General features: G+C 39.9%; 3 protein-coding genes across 6 annotated transcripts in view; 2 read left to right on the forward strand and 1 right to left on the reverse strand.

The window, feature by feature from the left end:
* Positions 1-906: 906 nt before the first annotated feature.
* Positions 907-6,105, forward strand: gch2 (GTP cyclohydrolase 2). The gene is made up of 6 exons (XM_023284414.3): positions 907-1,308; positions 2,090-2,199; positions 2,411-2,466; positions 3,034-3,065; positions 3,189-3,273; positions 4,339-6,105. The coding sequence occupies exons 1-6, from the start codon at positions 1,026-1,028 to the stop codon at positions 4,478-4,480; spliced, it is 708 nt and encodes a 235-aa protein (XP_023140182.1). The 5' UTR covers positions 907-1,025; the 3' UTR covers positions 4,481-6,105.
* Positions 6,106-8,406: 2,301 nt separating this feature from the next.
* On the reverse strand, positions 8,407-14,389 carry cript (cysteine-rich PDZ-binding protein). Its single transcript, XM_023284412.3, has 5 exons — positions 14,234-14,389; positions 13,933-13,998; positions 12,765-12,819; positions 12,494-12,597; positions 8,407-8,797 (listed from the first exon to the last, which is right to left on the reverse strand). Exons 1-5 carry the CDS (start codon positions 14,247-14,249, stop codon positions 8,733-8,735), a joined length of 306 nt encoding a protein of 101 aa, XP_023140180.1. The 5' UTR covers positions 14,250-14,389; the 3' UTR covers positions 8,407-8,732.
* An 870-nt stretch (positions 14,390-15,259) lies between these two features.
* The window catches only part of pigf (phosphatidylinositol glycan anchor biosynthesis, class F), a 39,890-nt gene continuing 39,215 nt past the window's right edge, over positions 15,260-15,934 (forward strand). For 3 of the 4 annotated variants that reach the window (XR_008599500.1, XR_008599501.1, XR_008599502.1), the window contains exon 1: positions 15,260-15,657. Coding sequence is in view for 1 of the 4 variants with exons in the window: in XM_023284419.3 (XP_023140187.1) it covers positions 15,430-15,657 (228 nt within the window). In the remaining 3 variants the exon portion in view is untranslated. The remainder of the gene's footprint in view (positions 15,658-15,934) is intronic. The other variant, XM_023284419.3, reaches the window with a different exon arrangement.

Below are 15,934 nucleotides of genomic sequence, written 5' to 3' on the forward strand. Positions count from 1 at the left end.
TGTTTTTCTGAACAGCAAATAGTGAGTTCAGCTGTTGTACAGACAAATGATCCATCAGAGCTGCAAAAATCATTCCTTCTGGAGAATAAAATTATTTTGCACTAAGACGTTTTCAGTTTTGCAGCTTGTGTGTGTGTTAAAGGTAATGTTGTTACTGCACCCATGAAACTAATACTGATTGGATTAGTAAAAAAAAAGTAAACAAAATTTAACTTATGTTAAATTTTCAAAGGGGACTAATGCACCACTTTTGTAACCCCTACACACTAAGAAAGTAGGGATAACATCTAAATCTGTATGTACAGAAGAAAAAAGCAATTCTCCAGTTGAGAGGAACTTCCTACAAAGGTTTGACCTGCTACACGTTGAATCGATTGAACTGTGAACTGTGTGTGTGGAAAAGACCCCTGAGCTTGCATTGTCTTTTTAAACTTGAAAAAAATGTAGGGAAACAGAGAAAACCTACACTGGACATACACATACACATCATAAAAAACAACCAGCACAGCACTAAAGAGAGCAGATCTCTGGACTCCAATCCCTCCTAAACGCTGCATTTTGCATTTCATTCATCGTTTGTGGCTTATTGAGGTATTTTACGCGGAAATATGCCTTCTTAGAGATTTTGATTTTCATGTCATTTCAATTTCAGAATAATATTAAGTGAAATTTCCCAAGCAGCATGTCTGAGTTTCTCTGGAAATCATGCGCTTTGACAACAACCGAGTGGAAGTTTCAGTGAGTGTCAAGTGATGTGAGAGGCAGAAAACGCGGTTGCACGGCCATCATGGTTTGATTGGGATGCGGCAGGGTGTGCTGTGATGACATGTGACCCCGCTGACGACACTGGAGCTGACGTGCGCTGCGCCCTGACGAATGGGAAGCAGAAGCGCACCGGGGCGGCTTTATAAACGCGGCGGCACCGGGAGGAGGATCAGCTTGCAGCGCAGAGACGCCGTCTGAACCGACTTCAGCATCTTCAATTCATTCGTTCTCGTCTTCCAAGACTCCAGAAGCGCTCCGACATGAACACCCACCGTGTCAACGACATCGTGGAGGAGTTCCACTGCAACAACGGCTTCAGCGACCTCATCATCGACACCAAGAAGTCCGCCGTGCACCGCAAGCACGAGACGTCCCGCAAAGAGGACGAGGACCAGTCCCGCTTACCTGCGCTGGAGGCCGCCTACACCAACATCCTGCTGCACCTCGGCGAGGACACGCACCGTGAGGGGCTGCTGCGCACGCCGTTGCGCGCCGCCAAGGCCATACAGTTCCTCACCAAGGGTTACCATGAGACCATCGATGGTGAGTTTACAGCTTTCTCTGTATGTGTGTTTACGTTTGATGATGCCCATCCGAAATCTTATTAAGACGCCATACTTGGAAATGGAAATGGCTATAAACTTCTTGTGCGTAATCGTGTTCCATCCTTTACCAGAACTACAAAACTGTGTGCTGAGTTCAATTACCACCTTGAAAGTGGGATTTTCCACTACAATGTGATGTGTTGTCTACTTTGTTGTGTTTCCTACTCCCAATAGAATAGGAAAATGCATGGCTGAGTGATCAAAAACACAGAAACCAATGCACTGTAACTGGTCAGCAACAATTCAGATTGTCAAGGTTTTTGTAAAAACAAAAAAACAAACAAACAAACCTGTAACTTCAGTTCTGAAAGATGCTACAAAAATATAATTCATAGTAGTTGTAGTATTTTGTGAGCAAGTTTCAGTTCATCAAATATAAATATGAATGTGGTGGATTTATTAGTGTTCTTTTATAAAAACATTTTTTTTAAAAGTTAGTCCTGGACATGTTTTCTTCTTGATGGGCATTTTCATTGTTTTGTAATAGTTACAGATCAAGTTTTTGATTAAAAAACTCATTGGTAGATCAATTACAGATGAAATTAGCTGTTAGTTTCCAGCTTGCATGAGTCCACAAAGGAGTTATCTTCAGGAAATGTAGGATAATTTTATACCAGCATGTTCAAATATCACTGGAAAACTCCCCATTTATTAATATTCTCAACGGAATCATCTAAGTGGATGACATCTCTTAAAATCTGTGCGTTTTTTCCTGCCAGACATCCTAAACAACGCCATATTTGATGAGGACCATGACGAGATGGTGATCGTGAAGGACATAGACATGTTCTCACTATGTGAACATCACTTGGTGCCGTTTTTTGGAAAGGTAAGTCAGTGTACATCATGTGGAGAGAAGCAAATATTAGAAACAATCTGCAGCCATGAAAAACTGAGTTTGAACAAGCTTATGCATGTAGATGTCACTGTCCTGTCAAGCAATGTGAAGGTAATTAAGTTCAGCATTGGACTGATAATATTTACCATCCTTTGCTCTGTGGTTGTGACCTCTCCTCTCACTGGCTGTCATCTCTCTGCAGGTTCACATCGGGTATATTCCCAATAAAAAAGTGGTGGGACTGAGCAAGCTGGCAAGGTAACATGGCATGCATCCGCCTACACACTCCATATCCTCATGCTGCCACCGCGGCTGTATGTTTCTGGCATTATCGCCGGGTGACTGCGTTCTTCTGTTATCTCGGTGCATTGACCTGGAGGCTTACAATCTAAGCCCACTGGCCTTCATCTGGTCCCCTCATTGAGCACGCTGACAGACACAGGTCTGAACTCTATCCGCTCTCGAGCCATGAGAAAATCCCATCGGACCTGTGGGAATCACCAGTTATCATCACAGCCTCTCTGTCTGTCTCCTTATCCCCGCCTTTGCCTAAAATATCGCACCAAATCTGAATATACAAACCCCAGAATAACAGTAGCAGAGTCACTGAGTTTTTAGACAAACTTGGCTGCAGTTGAATCTTGCACGTCCAATTCAGAGAATTCTGCAGGATGAATGACTCACAGATGAAGAGGATATACAGATGCATGGCCAGAGCAGAGGGCAGGAATCGGGGACTGATGCCAGTCTGTGTTTATCAAAAGATTAATCAATATTAGACCTGATCTGTGATCACTTTCCTCTGCTTTGTTTGTGTTTCTGCAGGATTGTGGAGATCTTCAGTCGGAGGCTTCAAGGTGAGCAACCAAAAAACTGCAAAAGTGCTATTATTGTACAGACAAAAATAATACTTTTCTTCAAATTCTGCCAGCATCTAGTGTGTTAGGTTGACATTTGGCGAATTATTTTGTTTCTTTCAGTTCAAGAACGTCTGACCAAGCAGATTGCTGTGGGAATATATGAGGCTCTGCAGCCGAAAGGTGTAGCTGTGGTTATTGAAGCAGCGTAAGTACACACACAAATAAACCACCCTCATCATTCTCATCTCTACATTTTAAAGTTGCTAATAATTCGGTACAATCATTAAAAAACACACCTGCTCATTGTGGTCCACTCTGCTACAGCCTTACTTGATCAAACTGTATATAAAAGATGTGCATAGTCTGCAGTAAAGCCAATGCAAAAGTGATTTAAGCCTGCATTCTCTCTAACAGCCAACAGGGGGCAACTCCTCTGGCTGTAGGTCAATGGGAAAAAGAGCCTACTTCTGACTTGATTTTCTACCTCAGTAAATGTTTTCCTAATGGGTTTATGGTGTCAGTCGCTCATTTCAAATCTTCTTCAACACAGTATGACATTTATTTTGTAAATTATTGCTACATTTCAAATTTAAAAAGACTATAAAACAAGGTCTGCTTTTGAACATGGCTACCTCGTAATTGACAAGTCACAACAGTATTAAAAGACCTGAGATGGCAACAGACAAATTCCAAATTTGAGGCTTCAAATCGTCAACAAATCCACTGGTGCATAGTCCCAGGATGACTTGTATTCTTGTCTATATGACAAGAAAAAGTTGGTTGCTAAATTGAAGCAAATGTCTGAAAACTAAAGGTAACTCATTCTCTATAACAGGTTACTAAGAGAGTTTATTAACTTTGCACCTTTGCTACTGTTATAGCATTTCACCTGATCATATAATTGTCACTTGTGTCTCCAGTGGCTGCTGTTTCACAAAAGTTAGCGTAAATAATTTCAGTTTACTGTAGTCTTAATAGATTTTTCAATGTAGCAGAACTAGAGATACCATCTTTTTTTATTCAACACAACCTTCCTGCCTGCTATATTCACAATGTAACTCGACTGCTATCAGTTTTGCCAGGAGGTTTGGAAACCTCCTTTAAGTCCACGACTCCAGAGTTTGACACCGATTTGCATGTACCTGTAGACCCAATTCGATGTGCATAAATGTTGGAGTTCCTCTTTTAACACATTGTCCTTAGTCACAGAGTTTCCTTAAAGCTTCTCAAATCCTGCAGCTGCAAATCTGACGCATGTTTGTGTTTGCAGGCACATGTGCATGGTGATGCGTGGCGTCCAGAAGATGAACAGCCGCACAGTGACCAGCGCCATGCTGGGAGTTTACCTCGAGGACCTCAAATCCCGGGAGGAATTCCTGACTCTCTCCCAGCGCACCGAACAGAAGCCATAGACCGTTCACTCCCGAGCCTCTACAGGGTTTCTGCAGAAATCAGCAAGTCAAATTCAATGCTTTTTAATGCCATTTTAATGCTAGACTGTAAAAATTTTAATGCCATGACCATGAACTCAACAAATTACACGGGTTTGTTTTTTTGTAAATGATTTTTATATGAAAACTCTCCCTACATTTCACTCTTTCTGAATCCAGAAATCACCCCCTGACCACCCACGGGCTGTAGCCATTCTCTGAATTCCACGTTTTCTGGCCATTTTTGGTGGAATTTGCGTTTCCCAGCTCTCCTCCACCTGGTCCAGTCTGCTGGACACTTTAAAAACATGCAGTTTTTCGCAATTGTCCCCGACCCGCCGGAACAATTATCACAATGCTTCGGCATGTTTACGCAGATGCACATATCTGACGAATCGCAGTCCATAATTATATATTATTATATTATTATTGTCAAATACTTTTCTTGAAAAACATTTTTAATGCCACTGAGAATCAAATTTACTGCTTTCAAATGCCTTTTAAGGCCTTAATTTTCACAAAATCAACTTAATGACGATTAATGCTTTTTAATGCCCTGCAGAAACCCTGCTCTAGATACATTAGCACACGAAAAGCTCTTAAATAGCAGTGGATCCACAGCTGACTTTCCTTTACAAAGTATTCTGACTAATAAAAGAACATATCAAGGTGCAGTCAGATGCAGGATCTCCAACTCTGCAGCTAACCTCAATACACTGATGCCTGAGAGATTTCAGTCCTGCTGCTGAAATCCATTAGTTCAACTCAATGTGAACACAACACACTCACTTCCATAGTGCCTTTGCTAGATACTTTACAATTATACATGGCAATATTGTCGTTATAAACCGTATGAGTGCAATATTGTAACGTGACAATACTTAAGATTTGAATTTTTGTTCTCTGATGAAAATTTTATTGGTGCTTTTGCGAAGTGGTGCTTCTATGCTTTTCTTTGCATTATTGTGTTAAGAATCCCATCATTTTAATAATTCACCAAGCTGTGTTGTCATTTATAAATGCATTTTTAAAGTCTTTGTATTATATGACATTTGAAATTGAATAATTATATCTGTAGTCCAACAATGTTTTGATCAGTGACCACTGTACCATATATTATGAAGAATCTTTGCTTAAATAAAATGATATCAACATTCTTAAAGTTGTATCCTTAATTTGTTCAGAGAAAGTTACTGTGTGGCATTTGTTTTATACAAGAAGCAGAAATGGAAAGTTTCAGTGTACATAAAGAAAACTAAAAGTCTACAACTTTTCAAGTGGCTGCAGGTGTGATGTTTACTTTGTTCAGTCCTACTTTAGCGTGTTAGCATGCTGATATTTGCTTTATATATAAGTTCAGCTGAGGGGTTGTTTTACAGGCATGTGATTGTAAACCAAACCAGGATCTGATGATTCTGGGAGAAAAGAGTTGGAGAAAACACCAAAGTCATTGTGGTTTAACCTGAGGGGAACATAAATACGTGTAAAAATTTCATGGAAATAGGTCATGCTGATGGGACGGTTTGTCCAAAACCACAAATGTGAACCTCGTGATGGTGCTAAGCTGGAGGAAAAGTCAAAGAATAAAATCAAGTTATTACAGTCCATCATTTGGAAACCTTGAGTTATTTCTTTTTTTGTTCTAATCCACTGAACAGATGTTGAGATATTTCACAGGAGAAGACTTGTCTTTGCTTTTCTGCTATGTATTGTGTAAATTAACTGTCATCCTCATATCTCACCAAAGCTTTATCCATATTACTGTATTTTGTCACAACTTTGCCAGACATTTTGTCGGTATTTCCTTCATATCATTGTTCTCGGATTTTGTTTTAATCCATTGTTTTTAAAAGTAGCAATGTATTTGGGTCCTGGAGGACAAAAACACCCAATTCCATTTATGCAGTTTTAATAGACGGAACTATTTCCTGTGTTTAAGTTTGCTATTGGCTCTCTTGTCTTTAAAGGAGACAGAGACAGATTCAGCAAACATTTCTTTGTTCGATGAAAAACTGTGTTCAAAAAGGTGCTGCCTTTGCGCAAAAACCACAAGCAGGAAGGTAACAAATATTTTCTCCTCCTTGTGTGGCAAACTGCAACTGACTGCAATGTGTGGTGTGCATAGACTCAGTACATTCTATGTTATATACAAATTGAAAAATCTGAATTTTACCATATGAACAGGGGCTTTAGTCCTCGATGCTGTAGCCTGGGTTCGATTTCAGCTCACGACCATTTGCTGCAGGTCTTCCCCCAATTCTTGTCCCTACTTCCTTGTCAGCCTCTCTACTAACCTTTCTAATAAAGCCAACAAAAGGCCAAAAAAACTTCAAAAAAAACCATTTATCTAACCTGTATTTTGAGAGTGGGTCACACTGAGACAAATTTTTATTGAAAGACAAGAAAAAAAGTGTGGACATTTGAAGGACTGTGGGTTTATTTCAGCTATTTTATATTCGAGACAAAGTGACTGGTTGGTTTCACCATATAAATACAAAATAAAACAAGTAATAACTTAAAATGAATGAAAACTAAATGATACCAGATGTTAAGAGTACATCAAAGGATGTATGTAAGCTTTTGAGAACAAATATCAATTGTAAAAAATGTCTTCAAGTAAATTATCTATTTTACAGTGTAAAAAAAAAAAAAAAAATAACTGTATCTTCCCTAAAATAATAAACTGTTTCCCCCACATCTGATGACATTAATTACATAACTTTTAACATTTCTGAGAAGAAATAAGTTCTGTAGTTTATTCTTAGAGTCGCTAGATGGTAAATACTGTATACCGGTAGGACACCAGTTAAAGTGTTCTCACTGACAGTTTAGTTGTAATACCAGGCAGTAGAGACAATCCGTTTTCCTCTAAAGTGAAATTTTTGACCTGCTAAGTGGAAAAATCACTGGGATTCGTCCTCTGGGGACTATGAATGACCCTCGTGACTCTATCTAGTGGTTATTACAACTATTTCTGTCTTCACCATCCCTAGAGCCATGCTGCTCGTGTCCCAAAAAATTCAGTATGTTTACAAAATCTGTTGACTTTTTAAACATGCAACGTAGTCCCACAATGCACTGCACAAAGCAAATAGATGAGCCACACACAGCTACAATAAATAAAGTGTGGACCAAGATGAGAGCGCTACAGGAAGATCTTGTAGAACTGTGAAATATGAAGGAAATCTCTGTAAAGACGTTTTGTTTTCTGTTTGTCAATTGTAGCTGGCAGTGGCATTAAACAGAGTTTTATATTTAAATCATAAATTAGTAGCTACAGTACGGTATATTCTTACCAGTATGTGGCACAGAGTTGCTGCATGACGGGTGAAAATGTGGATAATATTTGTACTAGTGTCCCTGAATGCACCACACTGCAGAATAACAGGAGCAAAAGGCAGTGACATAACAAGCAAACTAGTGGATACACAATTACATAATACAGTTGTGGTCACTTGCAAACAAAGTGGCTTTTTGATGTTAGATCACAGCAGTTAAACGGCTCAACTGTCGCAGGCAGCAGACCCATTTACTACACCTGAACTGTTCAGTATATTAGCTGGAGACTGATCCGTTTCTGGGTTGTGGTACAAGAGTGTAAATCAATAAGGAGACATTAAAAACAACACGGCTTAAGGCCTGAGGGACAGAAAGCCCTTTAAATATCAAAGGAGGAGTCTGTCGTCACACGGCACGTGAACTATAACCTCCAGCTCCAGCAGCAGCTGAGGAGGAGGCGGGTGGGGAGGGTCACGCTTGACCATGCAGCATGCACTTTCCAAATACGATTATGCCAGGGTAAACCAGTTATTACAAATGTACCGGACTAATATGGATCTGTCGTGCGTAAGAGGCTAAAATTATCCCCTTTGTGCCTGCAGGCAGAGATACAAAATAACCCTGTCAAATGTTCTCATAGCTGAAGCTTTAATGCACTCAAAAATACAACACAAAATATATTACATAAAGAAATCAAAGTGTCAAAAAGCAAATAACTCAAGTCGAAGTACTGAATTGAAAATAGACAAAAAATCTGGAAGCCTTGATTTGAGAAAGGTGTGATAACTGGTGGTGTGTTTGGAGACAGCCGTGCTTGCCTGTGTATGGCTACTGTACTATCCAGCAGCATTAGAGAATATTTTAAATAAGGGGACAAACCATCTCCAGATGTCTCCCATCTCTGTCACAGTCTCATGTTTTTCACCAGCAGAACTGTTCTCTGATCATCACGCCGTCACACAGACGTCTGTTTGTAGTTCTTGGTGTCCAAAACTTTTTTTCCACACATCGCACAGATTCCTGGAGAGACGAAAAGGAAGGAAAGAACGTTAATCAGTCTAGAGAACAGCTAAAAACCTAAAAGAGAGGTCCAGTTGATTTCTGCTGAAGCTCCTAGGATCACCATGACCTGGATAACTGGAGATCTACACATATTTTACCACCAATGGACCTAAAGTTGTCTGGTTCTGCCACTGACACATCAAAATTAAATGGGCTGGTTCCACCTTTCTGAGCAGAAGTGCTGCATTTTCATACCTCAATTAGATCAGAAAGGTCAACCAAGCAGATGCTCCTGGATGTTTAAAAAAAAAAAAACAAAGATGCAATTGAGCACAGTTTATCTTTTCATGTGAGACCAGCTTTGAGTTGCTGCTGGCACTCTGTTACTGTGTTCTATCTTTTATTCCTGTTCTCTTATAACAGGGGGTCCTCGATTTACGTTAGAGTTCCATTCCTATGGATCGACTTCAATTTTTGCCATAAGTTGGAACTCCGGTGAAAATGTAAACAAAGTCGCTACGTGTATCACGATATGATGAGTTCTTCAGAAAACTCATGAATACCAACGATGTTCATGCATGTATGAATCATTTTAGAAGAAGATAACAGAATATTGTAACGGACTAATGTTGTTGTTGATGTTGAGGTTTCAATGTTTATTGTTCAGTTCCAGATTTACCTAATGTCTGTGAACGTGCCATGTTTAGTTAGCTCACCTCTGATTGGCTGAGAGTCAGCAGTAGAGAGAGCTGGGAACAGCGGCTAATTCTGGAGCTAAGTTATGGGGTTTTTCTAGTTATTCTGGCGTTGGCTACGGCCCACAGTAGCCTGTGTGAAGGTTCAATAAACCAGCAGAGAACCAGATAAAGTCTCACTCATTCATCACAGAGGGTCACTACAATATGTTGACCTGTTTTTACAACTTGACCCATGTTGGTTGGTGTTTATTCCTGTTCCCAGCGTTTCATTCTGTCTAATTTCACTTTCATGGAGATGGCTTTCCTTTTCTTCCAAGCATCAGAAGAGTCTGACTTACGCTGGGAGCCATAATGAAGGACAAAAAGTTAGTGAATGTAGCACAATCCAAGGTGGAGTACAACCGGAGAATGGAAACAAAGCCCTGATAGTGCCGTGACGATGTATTCATCCGCTTCACTCGTCAACTAGTTCCACGTAACCAGTTCTGATGTAATGACGAAACGCTGTAGGTCGAGGACGTCATAAACCAAGGACCTCCTGTACTTTAATTCAGATATGTCTTTTCATTATGGGTCGTTCCACCTAAATTCACCAGTTTTTTAAAAAAGTTTATGCCTGACCATCTGGTATGTCAGATTTTTTTTTTTTGTTTTACCTGTGCATACATATGTTATTAAATAAAACCTGTAAAATCTAAGGTCTTGGCTAACATTCATTTTTGAGTTAAAATTCTCCAAGAAGGTGGAATACTGGTGGAATAGCAGAACAGAAAAAAATGTGGCCATTTTTTGTTCAAATTTACACAATTATATAACTGGTTTGTATTATTCGATCAATGAATAAAGGTTATTAAGCTCGAAACAGACTTCAGGGATTTTTGTGAGTCTGACGTGTTTCTTTGTTTCCCTACCGGAGGCCTGCTCTGAGCTGCGGATGGGAAAAGTACATTAATAGAGAAGTGAGACTGAGTGGAAGTGCCCAAACAGTCCAAAATAGATAGTTTGAGTTCCTCAAACATGGAGGGGTCTTAGGATGAGTTGGGGGGCTGGTGAGACAGTCCAAACAAGTGGGTTTGGTTCCTCCAGAGCACGCAGAGGCCATGAGGTCGGTGGATGGGAGCAGTGCACGAGTGAGGAGGGGGATTGGATGCTGTCATCACGTATGTCAATTAAGTGTGCTGTCATTGCAGTCATTGTGTATGCAAAAGGTTCAGTTGTTGTATAAACTGCACTGGATCGAGACACGAATTGGGAGTCGTTGCGAGGTGGTCACTCGTTGCAAGCCAGGGTAGACATGCTCTGAGCAAAGGGGATTTTACCACGCAGCTCGGACGGGGGATTCAACATGATCTGCAAAGGAATAACTGTTCTACTGGAATTATGGACTGAAGGAGTGCTCTTTCTGCACTGTTTGAGGATTACGAAAGACTGTGATCTAAAAATAACGCTGACTGAAGGAACATTACTGAACTCTACTATTTCCGAGAGGAACAACACCAGAATGGATTAACAAAGTTTTTACTGGCCCTAAATGACAAAAATGGATTCAGGCAGATCTAAATCTGGACCGAACCCCGTCCACTTCCCCCTGGAGGAGCCGGTGAGCCTCGGAGGCTCGTCGATCTTCAGGTGAGCAGCCGGTGGGGCCCCACCGACTGCTCTCCCCCTCCAAATTACGTAGTCTGGGTGATTATTACTTCTCTTATATGAAAGCATAGTTCCACTTATGAGTCATGTTAAGCAATTGGAAGAATATTAATGTTTGATTGAGTGTTGTGATTTAGGAGCTTATGCTATGCCCTTGCTGAAATTATAATAAAACACTTATCCTGCAATTAAAGTTAACAGATCGGAAATTCTATTTATTCTTATCACAATGATGAATTAATCATATATATCTTCTCAGGTTGTAAAAAGTCAGGTTAATGTGTGCATTACATCTAAACAGGTTCTGAAAGGTTACTAGTCTTTGGGGCCGAGGATGGCCTTTTTTAAACCTATCCCAGGGGTTTTCTATTCCTAACCTCTAAACTTTAACCTAGCAACTTACCAAGTGCCAAACCCATGAGAGGAAAGCTGCCGTTAACAGACGTGACTGGTAATTATTTAACCACTCAAAAGGAGCTACTCAGTTAGATTAGTTATCAGAGGACGCGGGATAGACGTCTGGATGGAGGCAGTTAGAAGCTAGGCGAATTTCCTCGCTCTGACCAGCTTAAACGTTCCTCAGGTCCCATCTGGGTTAGACCCTCTGGGCTGCAGGAACCGGACCCGTTAGATGGAGAGCTGGTCCAGTAATTCTTTGATAGTTAATACATTTATTTAATTAATTCAGGAGGTTTACTGCCAGAACTTTAGGGTTTTAACACCTTTGATTCAACTGTGAGGCCTCAGTAGAAGTCCATGACCTTGATTGCATTTTGAACCGGAGGGGAAAACAGCTACCTGCTGTTAAACCAGTGTAACCTGGACGAACTCCTAATTTTTGTCACATTTTAGCTGTGAGAGAGGTTTTAGATAGATAGATAGATAGATAGATAGATAGATAGATAGATAGATAGATAGATAGATAGATAGATAGATAGATAGATAGATAGATAGATAGATAGATAGATAGATACTTTATTGATCCCGCAGTGGGGAAATTTTCAGAGCTTTCAGAAGTTGCTTCAGTTAAGACAGCATATATCAAAACCATCAATATCAAAGCTACACATTCAAAATGAGCTAAGAGAAACAGAATCACCTACAGAGAAAGTTTTGGTAAAATCTGTTTATAACAATAAATACTGTCATGCAACAAAACTGTTAAATGTTCCCTGTGGTTTTGATAGACTATTTCAGGCAATAAGATGTAAAACACTGAAGGTGAAGTTTTGTATTGATAACGAACACTGTTTCATGTAGTTTCTATTTCTGAAAATAATTGTACCCTAAAAAAACATCAAAAAAAGTCAGAGAAGCCCTGAGCTAGTCTAATATGAAACCATGCAGTCTAGTCTGAGTGAGAGTTTACCTTTCTTGTAGGCACAGCCCTGGCAATAATGTGATCCAGACTGATGAACTGAGCTCTTGCAGATCCTGCAGGTAGCAAATCCTGTCTTGCTGTAAGGGTCAAACCTATGATGGGACAAACAATACAGACCGATAAGTACACATGCAGCAGTGTTGTTCAGTCATAGTAGTACACTTCCAGTGAAAAAAGCTAGATGCTAAAATTCAGCCATCAGAGAGAGAAAATTAACTATTTTAAAGATGACAATATTCCCTCACAGCAGGCTACTCACCTGGCTTTCTTTGAAGTCAACATCTTGTTTTCATTCAGCTTACGCCCACCGCTCTCTGGGTGAAAGAAGCAGGAAAAAAAATCCCATTAAACATCATCATATAAGCAACATTACAAGCATGATATAACATGTACAAAGTCGTGCACAAGTAAGAAAGAATTATTGTGAGTAATTATGATAAAGGTTCCTGATACCAATTTAAGCTTGAAAGGAAAAGTTTACAGGGTTTTTGCAGAAATCAGCCAATCGGATTTAATGCTTTTTAATGCCATTTTTATGCTAGACTGTAAAAATTTTAATGCCGTGACCGTGTACTCAACAAATTACACGGGTTTGTTTTTTGTAAAAGATGATTTTTATATGAAAACTGTCCCTACGTTTCACTATTTCTGAATCCAGAAACCACCCCTGACCACCAGCGGACAGCAGTCCTCTGAAATGCCCCTTTTCTAGCCATTTTTGCTGGAATTTGCATTTCCCCATTTCCCAGTTCTCCTCCACTTTCCAAACATGCAATTTTTGGGAACTGTACCCGACCAGCAGGAACAATTATCACAATGCTTCAGCATGTTTACACAGATGTACATATCTGACGAATCGCAGTCTACAATTATATATTATTATAATTATCAAACATCTTTGTTGAAAACGGCACAAAGAATTTTTAATGCCACTGAGAATCAAATTTAATGATTTTTAATGACATTTAAGGCCTTCACTTTCACAAAATCAATTTAATGACTATTAATGTTTGTTAACGCCCTGCAGAAACCCCGATTCTGAAAGAGTATGACTTGTCATACTGATAACTGAGTCTTGCACTGGACTGCACTTTACACTCATCCTACTGCTCATATGCACTAACTCTGTTTACATATTTATATCTTTTCAGTATTTTTTTAAAGTTTATTTGTACATAGTGTGCCTTTTTCTATTTTTAATATATATAGCTGGGAGTCACCAATCGTAATTTCGCTGTGTCGAAACACAATGACAAGAAAGATTCTTGATTCTTGTCAATAGTCCAGAGGGCAAAGGGCAAGTGTCAAATGCAAATGACTAAAAAAACAAATTAACTGTAATAGAAATAAACTAAGTAACTCTAGCACATGACCCAGAGTTCAATTCTATTTAATTCCCTGTGTTTACAAAGACAGTTTTAGCTTACCTGTTGTATTCCGTGCTCCATCCTTCCAGGTGTCAGGAGTGATGACTCTACCGAGCTTCTTCTCGCCTAAAACAGCAAGCAGCACAACATCACTAGAGAAAATAACACACTTAAGTAAAAGAAATAACGACTAGAGGGACGCGGTGGGTGCTAATAACCCCAATACAACGACGTGGGCAGTAATAACGACAGTTAGCATCACAACACGTTAGCTAGCGGTTCAAAGACTCCAGCCTTCGCTCGAAAAAAGGACGTGTATTAGATTAAAAATATATTTTAAAAATAATTGTATGATACGTACACTTTTCACAAACCATCTTTCTTCTGTGTTTGTTTAAACGATCAAACGAAAAATACAAACGTTAGCTACTGTTAGCTTGCTCGGTTGATAAACGTAAACCTTTGTTTCTTCCGCTGTCGCACATTCGCAGGAGATTTTGATTGGACGAGGCTTGCGCGTCAATGTCAGATTTTATTGGTTGATCCTACCGTCCATCATAGGAGAGCCCAGTAACACGGTCGGTGATTGGATAAAAGATTGACGGATGAATTTCACTTCTGTAAAGTTCCCTATAGAGCGATACTTTAAAGGCGTGTTTTTTCTTCAAAATAAAAGTCCGATGAGGCTGACGAATATGTCTGAAATGACATCCCTTGCACGAAAATACATATAAAAGCTTAAAACTAATTAAAAACGACCTCCGAATAACTTGTGTATTCCAAACACAGTGAGTTTAATTTGGTAGAGGCAGTTTCAAGAATCCAGAAATGAGCTTAACACCTTTGTTTCTCTTCAGAATCATCCCTATGCAGTGTTGAGTGTACAAGCAGTAATCTCCCACAAATTCAATATTTTTAATGTTGCAATATTCTTACTAAAACTGATTTGTTGATGTAAAATGCTCAAAAAATATACAGCAAATATGAAATTGCAATATGTGTGTGATGTGCTGTAAACTAGAGTCAAGGGAAAGAAATTTTGGATGCATTCATCAGGACATGACGGAGAGATTCAGAATCAGCATCAGAAATAATTTGTTCATTTGTAAGTGAGACCAGATACTGGATATATCCGTGTTTTTTTTTCTTTGTTGATTAGGAAACAAAAAATGTTTGTCATATTTATGCTAAAATATCCACTACTGATGACTGCAAGTGATCCAGTTACAATATAGAAAATTATATTTACATTTTAGTTAACCCTAACCCTTATCAACTCCACAGGATTACATCTTTGGAAGTAGGAATGATCTGAATTCTGCATTCTCTCCCTGACCTGTGAGAGGCAGCAATGTGCCGTAAGGCATCCAGCCTGCCGGAAATTTATAAGAAGAAGAAGAAGTCAGTTCGGCTCCATGTTTACGGAAACCAGGTCGGAGGCTCCTCAATGGATGGAAGCTGCTCTATCCGTCCGCTCTTACGTTAACATTCAAAGTGTTTTATTTTAATTATTTTCGCAGTGTTAGTCTCCTGTTGTAGACAGGCTTAGTCTTCATCATGTGGGACCATGAAATCAGAGCCATGGCCTCCTCCCACGCCATCATCGCCGCCTCCGTCTTCATGGCGACCGTCCTACCGGCGGTGCTGCTGCCGGGCTTCTCGGTCTACGGCTCGCACCTGCTGTGGCTCTACTCGGTGTCCGGAGCCGTGACCGCGGTCAGTGTCGCCGTCTTCTGGCTGCTCGGCATCACACCGCCCACCAAGAAGCACACGCTGGGCTACAAGGTGCTGACAGGCTGCTGAACACGGATGATAATGTTCAGTGACCGCTGGGCTTCTGGTCGTAGTTCAGTTAAAGGTTAAGTTGGCTGAAATCTCGCGATATTTTATCCTACCCTTAATAAGAGCTTACTAGCTACGTTATTATTGAATTTTCTTAAACCTGACTGGGAATCAGTGGTTGCAGAGTTTCTTCAGGGCATTGAAAAGCATTAATAGTCATTAAATTGATTTTGCGAAAATTCAGGCCTTAAATGGCATTAAAAGTCATTACATTTGATTG

The sequence above is a fragment of the Amphiprion ocellaris genome, chromosome 18, assembly GCF_022539595.1.
Source record: "Amphiprion ocellaris isolate individual 3 ecotype Okinawa chromosome 18, ASM2253959v1, whole genome shotgun sequence".
In the NCBI taxonomy this organism is placed as follows: Eukaryota; Metazoa; Chordata; class Actinopteri; family Pomacentridae; genus Amphiprion; species Amphiprion ocellaris.